This window comes from Macrotis lagotis, chromosome 6, assembly GCF_037893015.1.
Source record: "Macrotis lagotis isolate mMagLag1 chromosome 6, bilby.v1.9.chrom.fasta, whole genome shotgun sequence".
NCBI classification, from domain to species: Eukaryota; Metazoa; Chordata; class Mammalia; order Peramelemorphia; family Peramelidae; genus Macrotis; species Macrotis lagotis.
The window spans coordinates 61,778,143-61,798,082 of record NC_133663.1 but is presented as its reverse complement, the minus strand read 5'-3'; the positions used below and the strand labels follow the sequence as shown (position 1 = coordinate 61,798,082).

The window sequence follows — 19,940 nt, the reverse complement described above, 5'->3', positions numbered from 1 at the left end:
ATCTCCAAAGGAAGAATATGGGCTGAGGTCATTGTCTAAAATTTTTTAGGGCCCTTTCTAGCCTGAAAATTGTATTTCTCTTATAGATAAAATGATACAAATAACAAATTCATGAATGAATGTGTGACAAGATTCAATGCCTCCCTTATAGCCAATGTGCCACCTGCTGAAAAGATTTCCTGAACACACAAGGTGATGAAAAGAAGGAAGATCAGAACAAGAAAAAGTGAGCTAGCTAACAAGAGGGTTCTGTCCTCCATTCTCTTTAGAATAGAGGAATACTATCAATACCTTCAGCTGCACCTTAACTTCCTTTGTTATTTTTTGAATCTTATTCTGGACCTGTCAGTTCACTCTCAGAGCTCAATTTTCCCCATAAAAACCAGTTTCTTGGTAGAGAGAGATCATCCCTGTGACCCAGGACAGCTTTAGACACAAGGGGGAAGGCCTGGACACCAAGGAATGCGAATCATTTGCTCTATGTGCTAATGCCCTAAATTTGTTAACTGGGTTAATTAAACTATGTTCCAAAGTTTACAGAAAGAGCTGTATACATAAAATACGCTGCTTCTCATAAGTAATTTTATTCTTTACTACTCTAAAAAGAACTTTGTTAATGGTTTCTCAAAATTAAGATTTTTACAAGAAAAGTGAATCTATATATATTTAAGGGGAAAATATTCAAAGTGTAGAATCACTTCCTCAAGAAAAATATTTTAATTCAAATTAAAATCAATTATTTATCTATGTTCGTATCAAGATCAGAAAGCAGCTTTTAACAAAGTCCTAGTGACTTCAGGAAATATTCTAACGGAAAATCTGAACTGCCTGGGAATGGAAACTACTAAGTGAATCGAACCAATCTAACTGAAGAAAATCAAACTCCTAAAAAGAGATGCTTTACCAACCAATTGCTGATGATATGCAATGTTGATACTACACCTTTGCCCTTCATAATGGTGCTAAGAATTAACTGTTTGACAGGCTTTAGAAATGATAAATACTACATTAAAATGGTTACTTGAGATAGTTTTTTCAAAAGAAACAAAAGATTATTTAAAATCACTTTATTAAGAAGCTGTAAACTAAACAACTTATAGACACTGTGAAGGAAATAGTTATTTCCTCAAAGATTTCCTAAAAGTTTACAAAATGACATCAGACTAGCAGGAAATAGGTAGCACATAAATCTAGGGCGTAAGTACATGTGTTTCTTGTAGGAGAGGGAAAAAAAAGAGGAGAAAGATAAGGAGACTGACTCCATATGGCAAAGACAGTTTAATTGAGAAGTTAGAAACTTGTCCATGAAGGATACCAATCTCCAATTCTAAAGAATTAATGTTGGTTTGAAAAGAAATTTAATGCAAACAACAGGAACTTAAAAGTCAAAGGAATACTAAGCAGTCAGAGACTAGATTGGGCCAGGAGGACATCGACTCTAGTCAGGAGGTACTGTTGCCTAATGGTAGACGGTGTTTTAGCACAATTAAAGCCAGGGTGCTCTAGCGAGAACTCTTAAGTTTGAAAAAAAGAACTGTAACAAACCAACCCCACAAATAAATGACACTAGGATGATGTTTCAAATATTCTCAGTATAGTTGTATGCAAATAATCTTAAAGCAGAAGTGCGATAGGCAGCATTGCATAAGACTAAGAAATTGCATTCCAACAAGTTAAAAATGGTAACAGTTGGGACAGATAGGTGGTGCAGTGGAGACAGCAGTGACCCCGGAGTCAGAAAGGACCAGAATTCAAATGCAGCCTCAGTTACTTGATACTTAGTTGTGTGATCCATGGGCAAATCATTTAACTCCATAGCCTTACCAAAAAAAAAAAAAAAAAAAAAAAAAAAAAGTTAAAAAATATCAGTTAAATGGACATAATTGTAAATCATACCTCAAATGTGTATTTTTCTCTATTATTAAAGAGCATTAATATTGTCATCTGGAAAGTAGAGACTTGCAATATGTGCTTCCGTGTATTAGAGCCAGTTACTTGAGCACCTCCAACACCAACTTCTGATCCGTCTTCCTATTTTTAAAAATAAAAATATAACAAAAAATTAATTTAAAAATTCTTGTTTTGCTATTATAAACTGTTATTACTTCTGTACATAAAATCTTTTATTATCTAAGGAAAGTCAACCATTACATAGTTATTGTCACTTTACCTGAGACATAATATAGGTGACCAGAACTTGAAAACATAGTCTCATTATTAGAAAATAATGTATTGGATATATAACTGACACATAAACTACTTTAAATGGAAAAGATCTATGACTTAAGAACTAAGGATAACAGTAAGACTTAAAGATTGATATACATTTTAAAGAAATTCACTTCTTTTTAAAAATCATTCACATAAAAATATTACAAAGGGAAAAATCAATCAATAAAAAAATAATAAGAATAGTTTAAGAAAACTATGAACATTACAACTTAAATATTAATCAGCATTTTTTATTTTAAAAAGTTTATAAAAAAACTACATATATATGTAGTTAAAAGTAAATCTTAAAATCTAGCAATATAAATCAAGACAAGTGTAAGTTACAATCATACCAAATTTTTCAAAAATAATTATGATTATTAGGGCTATAGTAAAATAGGAATTTACTGCTAGCAGAACTGAAGAATGATATGAAAATTTCAGAGAGCATATAGCTATATACACCAAGAGTCCAAGTTGATCATCTTTCACCAGAATATAATGCAAAGATTCAATCTCTGGAAAAAACTACAAGGAAAAATACCCATGGGGCAGCTACTTGGCGCAGTGGATAGAGCACCACCCTGGATTCCGGACTTGAGTTCAAATCCGGCCTCAGACATTTCACAACTGCCTGGCTGTGTGACCTTGGGCAAGCCACTTAACCCTACTCCCTTGTAAAAACCAAAAACCAAAACAAGAAAAATAACTATCTGTGCCAAAACGTGGGTAGACAATTATTCGTGATAGCAAAAACTGGTAATAATTTGTAGGACCCAAAACTGGCTATATATATATTACATGGAACATGACAGTTACATTACAATATATATGGGAAGTAAAAAGTGAAACATGGGAAAGAATTATTACATGACCTGATCCAGACTGAAAAATTAGCACAGCTAGAACTACATGTGTAATATAAGCAAGAAAGGAAAAGCTTTTAATATTGTTAAGCATTAATAACAAACATTGTCAAATGCAAGGGAATATGTTAGGGTTTTATTCCCTACTTTTACTTTGTATGTTCACTACTTCTTTTTAGTTATTAAACAATAAAAAAATCTTTTAAAGTTTTTTTAAGTAGAGGAATGCAAATTAAAACTATTCTAAGGTATTATCTTATAGACTGGCTGAAAGGCCAGAAAAGGAAAACAAATGTTGGAGGAGATGTAAGGAAAATGACTTAATTGCTGGTGGTGGAGCAGTGAACTGATTCAACTGGAGAGGCATTTGAAACTATGCCCAAAGGGCTATAAAAACCATAGTACACTTTGACCTAGCAATGCCACTATCTCATCTCAAAAGAGATGAAAAAATCAAAAGGAAAAAGACCTAAACATAAAAGGAGATTTATAGAAATTCTTTTCTGGTGGTGAGAAATTGGAAATTGAGGGGCTGTCCATCAGTTAGGGAATGGCTGAACAAAGTGAAGTATGTGATTTTGATGGAATGCTAGTCTACTGTAAGAAATGATGAGCAGGAGGTTCTCAAAAACATCTGAAGACTCACATGAGCTGATGCAAAGTGAAATGTTCTGTGTACAAAGTAACAATACTGTAGGATGATCAGCTAGCTGTTCCCAGTAATTCAATGTTTCACCACAACTCTGAAAGACTTGTCATGACAAATGTTATTCATTCCCACAGAAAGAACTGATGTTTTTTACAGTACAGATCAACGCAAACTTTGTTTACTTTCTTTTTCTTGAGGGTTTTTTTTGGGGGGAGGGATGGTGGAGAGGTTTAAGTTCTCATTTAAAACATCACTATTATTGAAATGTTTTGCATGACTATACATTTAGAACCTATATCAAATTGCTTGCTTTTTCAATGGGGGGGGAGGGAGGAGGACAGAGAGGAAAGGATAGAGTTCAAAGTTTTGAAAACAAATATTAAAAATTGCTTTTACATAAAATTGGTAAAAAATAAACTACTAAATAAATTTTTAACAAGTCTATTAGTAACTCAATTTCTTCTTCCAAACACTCAAGGGGGCCAATTTACTTATAGTCTATGAAATGTCTATTTTACACCTGAATGGCAAATGTGCTTCAATTATCTTCAGAAGAGTTGCTTATTTCAACAAAACCTCAAAATTCATATAATCAATGAATTTTTAAAAGGCACCATTTTAAGAGATAAACGAAAAGTTTTATTCTAATCTATGTTCTATGAACTGGATATTCTAAATGTGCTTTACAGGAATCAAGACATGATTTCGCTAACTTAGGCAATTTTTGGGTGAGGAATCTCTCATGCAATTTGGTCCTTACTTTGATCACCTTTGAGGGACTGAGGGCACTGAGGTGAAAGGACTTGCTCAGGGTGCCTTACTTCCATTACAGACTAGATGTCCATCTTATAATTCAGAATTCAGAATAGATTCACAGGGCAGCTAGATGGTACAGTGGACAGAGCACTGGGCCTGAAGTTAGAAAGACCTGAGTTCAAATTCAAACTCAGATACTTATTACCAAGCTGTGTGACCTTGGGTAAGTCACCTAACCTTACTGCCTGGTAAAAACAAAAAAACAAACAAAAAAAAAAAGAATAGATAAGTTTTCTGAATTTTTCTTTCTAGTCTTGTTAACTTACAAAGTTATCCAGCTCACAAGGATAAAGGTTAACCAGAATCTAAGAATTCTAAAGTCACTTTTGGTGAATTTAATATTTTTAAAATTTCTATTTTCTATTGCCCACATGATTAAAAAGAACTATTAGTATAAATGACTATTAGAACTTAGTACAGATTAATAGCAAATAAAAAGTTTTTAAAATGAAAAAGTTAACTGAGGGAAAAAAATAAATGGAGGTTCCCACCCACTAGCCCCTTTAAAAATCTGCAAGATCTGTATAACCAAATGAAAGCTAATTACATAATTTACCTCACAGACTGTATTTATAAATTTTATACTACTTAAGATAAAGATATAAAAGCTCAAACATTACCTTTTTAACTGGTCCATAAAAGGTGGCGTTTAGATCTGCAGAACCCATATGGTGCTGGAGTGTTAGTTGCCGACCACTATGCTTGGCTAAATAAAACCTACAGCACACAAAAAAGTAACTTAACAATTCATATGATTTACATATTTTAAAATATAAAAAGGATAACAACTTCAGGTAAGCATATGTACCAATGGAAAAAAAAGAAAGTGACATAAAAGGCAAGGTAAATGGTAGAGTTCTTTAGAGCTGGGAAGAAGTGGGGAGCTCATTTAATTTAATTCCTTTATTTTGTAGTTGAAACCAATGGCCAAACAGATTTTTGTCTCACTCCAAGTCACCCATTAGTGCATAGAGAAGAATGGAATGTTAAGCCATCTCCAATGAGGTACAAACCCTGCTCTGTTGCAGAGACACTATGACTCAGGTCATTTTTCACCATAACAAATTGAAAACTCTCTTAAAATAGCTGCTGTGTTATAAAATGGTAGCAGCTAAAATATTAATGATTTCTTAGTTCTGCCTGTATGTATTTCAGCATCAGAAGGCAAAATACTAGTCAAAAAGACCAGTATAAAACAAACGCGCACTTTCTGAATAGCATTATTTTAAATTCCCTCAAGAATGTTGGAATTGGTAAACTCTTCAAGATCTTTCATTTACGCTAACTAAAAAAGCCTCCTCCTCATAGCTGATATGCTACTTAAACTATATAGCTACTGGTTCCCCAGTTTACTCTTGTAATTTTAGATCAAATTCAATGACCTATACCACATATTCGAAGAGGGAAAAAAACTACATTTGCGGTATGCTTTCTTAAATTGGTATTGGAAATATAAGCTTCATTTAAGATTTTACCTTCTAAATATTTCAAAAGCATGTCGTGGTGCTGGCGGGATGTTGCACTTTGGTGTGGCTGACTGAGTGGGCCAGTATCCTGTTGTGAGGACTCGGACTGTGAGGTCAACACCACCTAAGGATACCTACACACAAGGGGAAAATTCCTCAAATTTTAATTAGAAATTAATTACATTTTCCAATTAAATACAAAATACTGATTTGTGAAGCCAGCCTAAAATTGTTAAAAAAAAAAAACATGACAAAGGTTTTAATCATTAAGATTACTTTCATTCACAAGTCTAATTTTCTCTGCCTAAAACAGACCACACAAGATTTTTTGTGAACTATGACCTTCCCCTACTGTCTACTCATCTTGATCTTTAAAAAAAAATCTTCAGTATTTACTGTATCTAAAGAAATAATATTGGTAAGAGCAGAAGTAGACTATGATAGAAAAATATTAAGCAATCAAGGAATGGTATACAAGAGACTAAAGAGAATTAAGTTTCAATTTTAAGATTGAGGGTCAGTAGTTTTAAGGAAAAAAGTAAACAAGTGGTCTGTGTTGGTACTGTAAGCAAAATTTTATGGCCTATAAACATAATTATATTTCAAGGCCATGAAGTTTTATTTGGATTTTAAACAGGGGCAGGCAGCTAGGTGGTGCAATGGATAAAGCACCTGGCCCAGGAGTCAGGAGGACCTGAGTTCAAATCTAGCCTCAGACACTTCCTAATAACCTAGCTGTAACCTTGGGCAAGTCACTTAACCTCACTGCCTTGCAAAAACTAAATATAAATAAATACACACATATATTTAAAATGAAATTGTCAAGATATCACAATAATCTTTTTCTTTGAAGATATTTCTAGTAGTCTTTCTCCTTTACTGAAGTTTTAGAAACATCATGGCACCCCTTGACACACACACACACACACACACACACACACACACACACATAAATATGAGAAAAATTCTTTTACTCTTGATTCAACATTTCAATCCATTGTCAAGTTTTCCATTTCTTCATACTTTGGACAAGTCTTGTGATAGCATGAAAGAAAGGCATTTCTAGCTATATTACTCATCATGTATCAGTATGTATGTCATATACTTATAACCTTATTTAAGAGTCATAATCTGACTATTCAGTTACCTATTTTCACAGTATGGTGTTGAGGGTACAATGCAAAAATATATTAATTCCTAAGCTCAAAGGGATTTGCATTCTTCTGAAGAAATACAGTATTAAAGCAGCTATGTCACAACCAAGAATATTGGATTCATGGACAAGGCAGCTCCAGTGAGACTTGAAGGAATCCAAGGATTTAGGGAGATGGAGATGAGCAGAAAGTATATTCTAGACCTGGAGGAAAAGGTTATTCATATTTCCAAGTGGGAACTGGCAGCATCAAGGTTCACAAAGAGGAGATTGCAATGGTAAGCAGGACCTACATGCCTGGTTAGGGGCCGCTAGGTGGCACGGTGGACAATAAAACACTGGCACTAGAATCAGGAGGACCCAAATTCAAAGCCAGCCTCAGACATTTGATAATTACTAGTTGTGTGACCTTGGACAAATCATTTAACCTCACTGTCTTACCAAAAACCAAAACAAAAATAAAAATGCCAGGCTACTGGGAAGCTAGTGAAGATTTTGACTGTCACTATGTAGTCACACTTTTACTGAGTAAGATTATTTTGACAACTGTGTGGGGCTGAGTTAGAGATGAGAACCTGGAAGCAATGAGGCCAATTGGGAGGCTGAAGCAGTAGTCAGCAGGTGACTGGGGAGGTTGTGATCAACAAGTCTTTGCCATTTGCTGGATATATGGAGATATGGGACAGCAAGGAATTAATTATGTCTTGATATCAAGTTGGATTATTGGGAGTATTGTGGTATGAAAGAAATAGAGAAGTGTGAAGGAGAAGGGAGAAAATATTAAATTCTGTTGTTGGATCACCGAGTATATGAGATAACTAATATGAGACACAGTAGCTGATAATTGTGATATTGGAGTTTTAGGAAAGAGGGAGATAGAAATTCTCAAGCTTCCAACAATTATCCTAAGTTTCACAATTGGAAAGAACTCTAACTCAAACGAAAAGTGATTTGACAACTTTGGTTGGAAGATTTTCTTTTTTTAAAAAAAAATCTAAAAATAAGTATTTCTTTAACAGTATAATTAAAAAAAAGACATACAGCTTGCTGTTCCTTTTAACTCTATAATAAAGTTTTTGTGTCAGTTTCTTTTTTTCTCCCTATCCCATTACACAGAGACATTACATATAACACCAGTCTATTCATGCTTCTATTTTTCAGTTTTTTCCCTCTGGATGCAGATAGTTGCTTTCCTTCATATGTCTTTTTGTTTTAAACCTGGGTATTTATAATAGTCAAAATGACTTATTTGCAAAGTTGTTCTTCAAATAATATTGCTGCTACTATATACAATGTTCTCTTTTTTTGGTTCATTTCACTCTTTATTATTTCCTACAAGTCTATACATATTTCCTAAGATCATGGAGCTTCATTACTCATACCATTGCAGTATAATATCCCAATCATATACAACAACTTATTCAATCATTCCCCAATTGTCAGGCATCCCTTCCCCACAATTTCTTTCTAATCCAGCCAACACAAGAGAAAGTTGTTATAAATATTTAAGAACATATTAGGTTTCTCCCCCCCCCACCCCAACCATCTTTGGAAATATTGGTAATAGTGGTATAGAAAGTTTCATAACTCTTTGGGTATAATTTTAGATTGCTCTCCAAAATGGTTGGATGAGTTCATAATTTCCAGTTTTTCTGTATCCCTTCTACTTTCTCCTTTGATCATTTAAGTCAATCTGATATGATAAAAAATGATAAATAAAATACTAACTCAGGGTTGTTTCAATTGCATTTCTCTCATCAATAATGATTTGATTATTTTTCCTGAGATTATAAACTGTTTGAATTTCTTTATTAAAAATTCTATCATATCCCTTTTATCAATGCAGAACTAATTTTTTTTAGAAATTCAAACTATTCTTTTGTTATTATTATTGTTATTATTCTTAAATTTTTATTTATTTAAGGCAATGGGGTTAAGTGGTCTGCCCAAGGTCACACAGCTAGGCAATTATTATGTGTCTGAGGCCATTTTTGAACCCAGGTACTCCTGACTCCAGGGCCAGTGCTCTATCCACTGTGCCACCTAGCTGCCCCAGAACTATTAATATTCTTAGAGATTTTACATCTATCTCATATAGTTGAGATTTGCGACCTTTATCTAAAAATCTGTCTATAAAAAATTCCCCAAATTTTCTGCTTTCCTTCTGATGTTGCCTATATTTGTTTTGGTTATACAAAAATCTTTTTAAATTTAATGTGACTGAAATTATCCATTTTATACCTCCTTCTGCTTTTTTGTTTGTTCATAGACTATTTACATCCTATGTAAGAGATGCATGCAATATGTTCCATGTTCTTCAAATTTTCCTGTATTAGCTCTCCTTATATATAGGTCATGTAACCATTTTGACATCATCTTGGTAAATAATGTAAGACACTGGTTAGTGACTAGTTTCTGCCATACTACATTCAAGCTATTTCCAAAAAAGAGTCAAAATATGAATTCTTTTCCTGAAATCTCAAGTCTTTACACTTGTCAAATACATTACTACATTTATTTGTTCTGTAAATTGTAAGTTTATTCTGTTCCATTGATCTACCTTTCTATTTCTTAGCAAATACCATTTTGAGTAACTGCTGCCTTACTACTAAACCTTTTTCAGAAGTGGAATTACTGCAGTTTAAATTTAGAGTAGAATGTTACCTGATGAAGAACTTTGCAGCAAATTTCTATGATACTAGTCTGATAGCCGATATATTTTTGAATTGAGACAATTATATAAGAAGAATAAGAGCCATTCTCAATAGAAAAATGATCAAAAAATATCAAGAGGTATTCCCCATAGGAAGAAATGCAAGTTATAAAAATCACATGAAAAATGTTCCAAGTCACAAATTTTAAAAATGTTATGTGATAAAGGGAAATAATAAGAAATATAAAGTGTTACCAAAAAAATCTGAGAAAAAAAAGTTTAACTGAGGAAGAATTCTCAGCAATGATACCCATTCATTTTTCTACTTTCCTTTCCCAACTCAAGAGTTCTCAAATATCCTTCCTTCTTCAAACTCAAAATTAATTTATTTTGTGATACTGACTCCATTTCAGTATTTCTTCCAGGATGTTCTTCCAGATTCCCAGATACCTTATCCATAGTTGCATTGGTTCATTTATGTTGGCCTAAAAATGTGTTCAGTATTTTTCAATTCTAAGAAGCTTTGTCTTGATGTTTATTCTTCCAGTTAATGTTCCAGATGCTTAACCCTTTATCCCACTTCAAAACCAAACTTATTTAAAATGGACCCCAGAGGGGTGGCTAGGTGGCACAGTGGATAGAGCACTGGCCCTGGAGTCAGGAGGACCTGAGTTCAAATGCGGCCTCACTTAATAACTACCTAGCCGTGTGGCTTTGGGCAAGCTACTTAACCCCATTGCCTTGCAAAAACCTTAAAAAAAAAAAAGGACCCTAGAGGGGCATCCAGGTGGTGCAGTGGATAGCACACCAGTCCTGCAGTCAAGACCTGAGTTCAAATCCAGCCTCAGACATTTAACAGTTACCTAGCTGTGTGAACTTGGGCAAATCACTTAATCCCATTACCTTGCAAAAAACCCCAAACCCCAAAACAACCCTATACCCATTATCTCCAACCCTTAAAATTTAGTTTCCCAATCTACTACACAAGGTCATCAATGGCATCCCAATTACTGAATCCAAATGTTCTTTTTTGGGGCTTTTCTTTGGCTTTGTTCTTTACTTATCTCTAGCATGATACTACTCACTAGCTTCTCAATATTGACAAGAACAGAATCATTGAGAAGGCTATGAAAGTGAATCAAGGGACACATATCTACCTACCTACCTATAGCTATATATATGTAGGTTAAAAAATAAGATGCTTATAACTTGTGATCTTACAACACTCAAGTTAGGTGGTGCACAAACATATGCACACAAAAATGAAATAATGAAGATAGTTTAAGAAAAGCCTGGGAAGATTTATATGAATTGATGCAAAGTGAGAGAAACTTTTATTTTGTTATATTAGGATTAAAGTCATTTCTCTTTATTTCTTCATTCAGGGACCAGACCCTGTAGGTTGATTAGTCAGTCTTTGAAGGGACAAAGCTGACAGATGAGATTTCCCAAATCATCTGGAAATATGTTCCTAAGATTGTGGGAATCGTGTGTGTGTGTGTGTAAGTAAAATTCTACCCAACTAAGAGACCTTACTTCTCTTTAAACAGAATCTAAGTGAATTTCTGACCCAAAGCAAAGAATTCATGCACTTGTCAATTATACTTCAGGGTAATACAACTCATGGAGGAGAAAACCAGAGTAGCAAGTAAGGACAGATTCCTTTGTCCAAAGTGTTAGAGGCTGATGAGTCTCTCAGCATTCTATCTCTCATTCTCAATATGAGGAGCTGATGAATTTTAACCCCTCCCCTCTTTAAATATCTATGAAACAGGGATGATTTCTCTTTCCAAGGGGTTTTTCCTTTCAAAAAAATATTTAATGCATTCAGTATAACCATTAGATGTCTTTGGTTACTAAGATAAATCACAAACCATCAATTTATTGATTTTTTATTAATCTAATTAACAAACTAAAAACCCAGCAATTCTGTCTCAGTTTTTTCACTCATCTTAAAGTGAAGTGAGCAGAACATTGTACACAGTAACAGCAAATTGTAATGATCAACAGTGAATGACTTAGTTATTCTTTTTTTTAAGGTTTTTTTTTTCAAGGCAAACAGGGTTAAGCGGCTTGCCCAAGGCCACACAGCTAGGTAATTATTAAGTGTCTGAGACCGGATTTGAACCCAGGTACTCCTGACTCCAGGGCCGATGCTTTATCCACTACGCCACCTAGCCGCCCCAACTTAGTTATTCTAATCAATACAAAGTCTGAAAGACTTATGATAAAAATGCTATTCACCTTTAGAGAGAAAACTGATGTAATCTGATTTAAACAAATTTTTTACTTTCTTTTTCTTGCCTTTTTTTTGGCAATATGCCTAACATGGAAATGTTTTGTTCATTTTCACCTGTAGCTGATATCACCTTTCTTGCTTTTTCAATGGGTGGAAGAGGAGCAGAGGGAGCAATAAAATTTGGAATTCAGTTTTTAAAAATGAACACAATAAATAAAAATGGGTGTGGGAAAGTGAGAGAATACAACAGAAAATTATACTGTCTCAAAGCACTTAAATCTCTTCTGCTCCTTATCCTCCTCCCTCACTAGAAACAATACAAAAGAAGGGGCTAGAAATTACAAAATATAGAAATATTTGTTCATGCTCAATAAATAACTTGAGCAAATCTGTGCATGATGAAAAAAACTGGTATCTGAGAATGCCTCTAACTTGATAATGAATGTGTGATCTAATCTGATTAGGACCCCCACCCCCACCCCCAATGTAGGAACTGGGAAGATATACTGAATCAAACTCATTCTGTGTTTACTTATGCTTGGTAGAGACAAATATCCTCCAGGGTATTAGCTCAGATGGGTTCCCTCCAAAAGATTTTTTTTTCTTTTCTTTTGGTACTTCAGTCCAAAAGAAAATGGATCCCAAAGTTTAAGAAACAATATATTACTGTGAAATTCCAGCAGAGTGGATCAGCTGTGATATGGACCTTGAATGAAGTAAGGGGAATGGGAAGCTTATGGCACATTTGGGTGTAGATTGTCACTGGATTCTTCATTTACATGATCATTTATTTATATTCAGGTAAGAAATTTATTTTGAGTTTACTAATTTCCACTGGACTGCTTTATAGTTTTCCCAATAATTTTAGTCAGATGCAGTTCTATCCCAAGTTTGTCAAAAAATATTGTTTGTCTTCTTCACTGATTTATTTTTCTATTTTTCAGCCAGTACCAAAATGTTTTCATGATTATAGATTTGTCAGAGAATCTGAAGCCTGAAGGTGCTACTCCCCAAACTGCATTCCCACTTTTCCAACTTCTTTTTCCAAAAGACTAAAGATTCTTTTGTTCTTCCAAATGAAATGTTATTATTCCTGTTTTAGTACAAAAAATTATTAATAATTAGATTGTATTCCTTAGAGCTGTCATTCTACTTAAATCCAAATGAACTATAACACACTAGATTTATAAACAAAAGTTTTATAACCCATGTATACAATCTCAATGACATTCACACTGAAGTATAAATACCAAATGAATGTGGAGTCAAATTATTATTTTTTACCCTAAACATAAATGGTACTAGGCAATCTAGATTAAAAAAAAGATCACCTAACTATAAATGACCTTAAAATCTTAATAGCATATTGTAGATGAGAGTTAAGAGAGCTGCATGATTTTTCATAGTTCTAGTAAAAAACTTTAAGGTTCTATGTATATACAGAGTTTAGAACACCATTCCATAAGCAATTATTAACAATAATCCTCTATAATATTATTGTAGTTAATATCATTTATACTCTGGGGAATTTGTAATATAATCTAGATTCTCCTGATGTCCAATATTATGTACTACTGTAATTTTTTGAAACCAATTAAAATCAGTGCTCTTAATTTATTCTGAATATCCCCATTTAAGAATAAATTAATTTTGCCTTTATTTGGATTTGAGAGAAAGAACTGAAAAAAAGGTTATCTGTGTGAGATGGTACAAGTTTACAGGGATGATGCTTAACACTAAGTGACAAAAAAACTAAGTTTCATTTTTTCTGGTAATATATTTTTGAGAATATGGGAAAAAATGGCTCGGGATAGCTATAGTCATCCCAAGCACATCATTTAATCTCTCAGGGCTCTTGACAGTTCTCTAAAATTATGTTGCACACAAAGTACTGACCAGTGTTGTTTTCTTCATTTGGAGTTTCTGATAACAATGAGATCACAGGTCCAATTCCTATCAAAAACTTTTAGTCTCTCCTCAAAACATAGTTTTGATTCCACCAACAATTTTATGCCATTTTGATGAGAAAAAAATTTTTTAAATGACCAAAAGACTGAACTATAAACAAAAATGATTTTTTTATCTTAGAGGAATCATTAAGGTTTTGAAAAATTTTATGAGCTATGCCAAGTTCCCTGAAGAAATATTCAACACAATATTCAATATATAAAAAGCAATTAAATGATTACAATAGCTCTTAATAAAGTATAATAAAGTCAACTCACTTTCAAAGGGGAAGAAATCTTTGGTCATGTTGCTTATCAAGTTAAATATTTACTATGAAAAAGTTTATGCAAAAATACAGTCATAGACAAGACATGAATACAAGAGAAATAATAATAGAGTCTTACCCCTGTCGCCTGGAGATGCTGCCGGAATTCATCCATAGTTGTATTGGAGATGCTCATATCCCTGAACATTCCTTCCAGTTTTGATGTGAACTGACATCCACATTCAGTCTTTGGAGATAAAGGATACATGTACAAAAACTGAATCTTTATTCATTAAAATAACTGTTATTCTGTTAATAGAAAATTAGATATGAAATGCATTTCAAGAGTAAGGCTGATCTCTATTCATTTACTTTAAGGAAAACAGTGACAAGACCAAAATAAAGCTTTTGAAATGTGAATTACCTCTACTAAATTCAGTTAGCTGGGGGAATAGAGAGTGGAATGAAGAGTATTCAAGCAGCACTAAATGAATTACAAAAGACAGTGGGATTCTTAGAATTTTATTAATTCTAGAGAAGAGCATCTTATGGAATAATCTACATTAACTGCAAGGAAAAAACACAAATTTATAAATTAAAGTTCACTTAAAATGTTTTCAGCCACACACATACACACACATATCACCATGTGCACCATCACATTACCTGTATTAAATATTTGTATTAAATGTTAATCTTAATTAAGTGTTAATATCTTACCTTTAATTTAGATATCATATTTTTTTCTGAGTCATCAGAAACACTTTTATTTGTAAGAAGTCTTCGGGCCAAATGTTGTTTATAGTAACGTTCAAATACATCTTTCTCTTGCATAAACCTAAATAGGACCATTGCCTTATCCAATATTGTTTCTACTTCTTGTTCTGTGAGCTGTAAAATTAATTGAAAGAAATTTGATTTCTATGGAAGTACCTAAATTACTACATAAATTTAAGTGAATAACAAATACAGAGATCCCAATGCTTAGAAGGGAACCTCTTGTTCTATTTCTATCAGACAATTATAGCTGCATTTAGAATAATACTTCCTTCTTTGCATTTCATATATACTTTATTACTAACCAACTCCCATTTTCTTCGCTTCTCATTCCCCTCTCACCATACAGTCTACTTAGAACCACAGAATTTTTTTTCTAAAATTTACTTAAGGTGTCTTATAGCAATCTCTCATTCATCATAATAAAAAGAGGTAAACTATTCCCTTGACATATTTCAACCATGCCATACCTAATGTTTATATATTAGAGTTGTATTCTGATAAATATTGCTAATCCTTTTTCTAGCTTAGGCAACAATATTGGAGTCTTCAGTATCCAATACTGCAGAGGCAGCTTGGAAGTATGAACAGAGAACTGACCCCATGGACAGGGAAATCACAGTCTAAGACCCACATCTGAAAAATACTGGCTATGGTCATCCCAAGCACATCTTTCAATCTGAGAGGACTCTTGGCAGTTCTCTAAGATTATGTTGCACACAAAGTATGATCAGTGTTTGTTTTTTCATCTGGAATTTCTGATAACAATGAGTTCATGGGTCCAATTCCGATCAAAAACTTTCGATTCCTCCTCAAACTTCCAACAGTTCCTCCTTTTATGAGACTCTCAGCTGAAATCCTGGCATATTTCACTGAAAAAAAGAGGCCATTTGGCTAAGAGTTTGTCCTCTCCTCATCTCCTTTCACTCAGATGTCTCTGTAGCTCTTTCCCATGAAGAAGTGGCCCATTTCCTTTCCAAGGTGAAATTTTCTACATGTACAAGTGATTCCACTCCATCCCATCTTCTCCAGCAGATTGCTCACACAATACTTATCTTTAATCATTTTCCTGTCTCTTGTTTGTTTTTCTACTGCTTACAAACACATTTCCCCAACTTTACCAAAACCTCAAGCTTAAGCCATCCCATTTTACCAACTGTTGTCCTGGACCTCTCCTCCCCATTATGGTAAAAAGGAAGTTAAGGCATCAATTGTATACCTCTTGATGTCTTCACTTCCTTTCCCTCTTACTCTGTGTTCTGGTTTCCAGCCTCATCAATGAACTGAAACTTCTCTCTCTGAAATAATCATTGATCTCTTAACCATCAATCTAAAGGTCTTTTCTCAGTCCTCATTCTTCTGGACCTCTTTGAGGCTTTGGATACTATTAATCACTTTGTTCTCTTTGATATTCTCTTGACATTATTCTCTTCTATTTCTCCTCCCACCTGGTCAGATGACCAGCACTTTTTTTTTGTGATAGCTCTTCATCCATGTGAAGCCTGCTAACAGCAGATGTCACTACAAGGCTCTCTGTAATATTTCTCTGGTTGATCCCATTAGTTCCCATGGATTCAACTATCATTTCTAAGCAAATGACTCTCAGTTCTATTCATCCATCCCTAAACTCTCCCTTCTTCCAGTTTTGTCTCCAATTGCCATTCAAACATCTTGAACTAGATATTCCATTTGTATCTTAAATTCAACAAGTCCCAAATTGAATTCCTTGTTTTCCTTCCAACTTGTCCCCCTGTCCTGGAGTACTGCTATCCTCCTAGTGACCCAACCTAGGGTGGTGGGTCTGACACCAGGCTCTCTACATCAAGGCCATCCTCGCTTCTCCATCTCCATTCAATCAGTGGACAAGTTCTATCATTTCTACCTTTGTAGGCTTTGTTTTCTCTACCACCCTGTGGGCTCTCATCACCTCACACCTGAATTATTGCAATGGCTAGTTGACTTGTCTCCCTGCATCTAACTCTAGTCTACTTTCTAATAACTACCAAATTGATCTTTATAAAATACAAGTCTGACTGTCATTAACCCCCATTACCTTTGGATCAAATAGAAAATCTTTGGTTTCACTTTCAAAGCCCTTCATAATCTCTACCTACCCCATTTCCAGTCTTCCTACAATTTATTCTTTTCCATCAACTCTCTGGTCTAGTGACCCTGACCTCATATGGACCTCCTTGTCTGTTACTAGCGTAAGACACTCCACTCCCACTTCTGAGCCTTTTTTTATAAAGGTTTTTGCAAGGCAAATAGGGTTAAGTGACTTGCCCAAGGCCACACAGCTAGGTAATTATTAAGTGTCTGACACTGGATTTGAACCTAGGTACTCCTGACTCCAGGGCAGGTTCTTTATCCACTGTGCCACCTAGCCGCCCCTACCTCTGAGCCTTTTCAAAGATCCAACACTTTCCAACTCTGCTTCCTAGCTTCCATCAAGGCTTAGTTATAGTCCTCCTGCAAGCAGTCTTTGTCAGTCCTCCTTAATGGTGGACTAGTTTTAATATATCTCTATCTTGTTTGTACATAAATGCATGTACATTGTCTCTCTTATCAAACTATTAGCTCCATGAGAAGAGGAACTGTTTGATTTGGTTTTTTTTAATCTTTCTTTGTATTCCCAGAGTCTACCATAGCACTGGCTCATGGCATGGACAGCTATCCCTTCTTTCAAGTCATGATGCTGCCATACTACATATAACTGTACTAGTCATGTGTGCAATATATCAGCCATCTGGCAGAACTGAGAAGGCATAACATCTACCCCCAGTGAATGGTTCTGAAAGTACAAGCACAGGTCACAATGATAAGGCTGTTCAAAAAACCAGACATGATTTTTGTGGCAGTTGCAGCCTCATTCATCAAGCTTTCCTGTCTTTTATAGTTTGGTCTTGATACCCGTTACGCTGATTGAAATATAAAAAGCGCTTGTTTCACAATATAGAAATATCTCACTCATCCATAAAGAATAAAAAGTAACTGTATTTTCACTATTTTAACATTGATCTATTTTACTAAATAGCCTCAAATGTATTCATACTTACTCCTTTGACTCCCTTTTTAAGCTTATCATCAATAAATAACGAGAGGTATTCTGGGGATCTGGAATTGAGGTTGAGAAAATACTCAAAGTCACCCGCAATTGTCTGTTTAAAGAGCCGGTCATTATTGAATGATTCTTGGAGAAAGCGATCAAACCTACTCTTCAGATCCAGTAAACCCTTACAAAGGAAAAAAAAGATATTTTGATAAATTCTAAATTTTGCCAATATTAAGATTGGTATTATGCATGACATTTTAAGGTAGAAAGGAGAAATTAAGTAAATGAGGGAGAAATTATATAAATCTACTAATTATGTCAAAGATCTTGGAAGTCAGTGGTATCTGAAGACAATAAAAAGCATGTTATCCAGAGTTGAGAACTGGAGGCAGAATTGTTAAATTCATGAGAAAATTCTACAGTTGGTTATTAAAAAGATGGCTAAGTGAGCACCTGAAAAATGAAGCGGTGATTCCAAAAATCTAGGTTGGTTTCATTAGGAACAAATTACTGACTACTGATTAGAAAAATGAGAACAAAACATCTGAGGTAAAAACCACATATCTAGAAGACTGACTAATGTAACAGAAAAGAAACCTGAGTTGTGAACTGATCCAACCATTTTGTATTGCAATTTGGAATGCTGCCCAAAGGGCTATAAAACTGCCTATCTTTTGAGTTTGCAATACCACTACTAGATATGTATACCAAAGAGATTGAAGAATTTTTCTTTGATGTACAAAAATATTTATAAGTTTTTTTAAATGGAAGCAAAGAATTGCAAATTGAGGGGATATCCATCACTTGTAGAATGGCTGAATAAGTTGTGGTATTACTGTGATGTGTTATGTTACTGTTCTTTCAGAAATGATGGACAGAGTGCTCTCAGAAAAACCTGATAAGACTTATAGGAATTCATGCAAGTGAAGTGAGCAGAACCAGAAGGGCACTGTACACAGTACCAGAAATACTGTATACTGATCAACTCTCAGCAATATAATGACACCAGAAAATTCTGAAGGACTTATGATGAAAAATGTATCCATCTTCAGGGAAAGAACTAATGAAATCTGAATGCAAATAGAAGCATACTTTTTTACCTGTTTTTTGGCTCTATATTTTCTTTTGTCACATGGCTAACAAAGAAGTATTTTACATGACTGCACATGTAAAATATTTATAAAATTATTTATGCTCTCAAATATGGAGTGCAGAAGAAGAAAGGAGGAAGAGAACTTGGAACTCAAAATTTAAAAAAAAGTGACTAATATGAAAATGTTTAACATAGTTGTGTATATATATATAACCTTTATCAGATTACTCACTATCAAGAAAAAGAAGGGACAGAGAAAAATGTGGAGCTCAATATCTTTCAAAAATTGATGAAAACTCTCTTTACAAGTAATTGCAAAAAAATGAAAAATGTTACTAAGAAAAAATTAAAATGATAAAAAAAGACACAGTGAACTAAATGTAGTTCCTTTAGTGGCAAGATTTTATTAATTAGTATGCAGTTTTTACAAAACATCTGTAGACTACTATGCAATACTCTTGTGGAGAATATCTAAAACTAAAGGCTACATGATAAAATAATATAATGGATTCAGAACTGATTAGGTGGATGGGTTATTTATGGCTGAATGTCAGTGGATCAAGAGATCTCCAGTGAAGGGGCAGAAAAATCTGTGGTTAAAACAGGCTATTTAATATTTTTATTTAGCTGCCTCCCCATTCCATTCCATTTAAAATGAAAACAACAAAAAGCTAAAATGAATAGCTAACACAGAGAATAAATAACATGTTTCAAAAGGATCTTTGACAGGCCAGAGGATTGGACAAAATCTAA

The 19,940-nt window shown here is 34.1% G+C and overlaps 1 protein-coding gene across 2 annotated transcripts in view; it reads right to left on the bottom strand.

The window, feature by feature from the left end:
* CUL3 (cullin 3) overlaps window positions 1-19,940 on the bottom strand; it is a 110,718-nt gene that overhangs the window by 5,248 nt on the left and 85,530 nt on the right. For both annotated transcript variants that reach the window (XM_074191260.1, XM_074191259.1), the window contains 6 exons: window positions 18,099-18,275; window positions 14,986-15,156; window positions 14,405-14,512; window positions 6,018-6,142; window positions 5,163-5,259; window positions 1,897-2,031 (listed from right to left, as the gene is read on the bottom strand). In XM_074191260.1, the coding sequence (XP_074047361.1) occupies window positions 1,897-2,031; window positions 5,163-5,259; window positions 6,018-6,142; window positions 14,405-14,512; window positions 14,986-15,156; window positions 18,099-18,275 (813 nt within the window). The remainder of the gene's footprint in view (window positions 1-1,896; window positions 2,032-5,162; window positions 5,260-6,017; window positions 6,143-14,404; window positions 14,513-14,985; window positions 15,157-18,098; window positions 18,276-19,940) is intronic.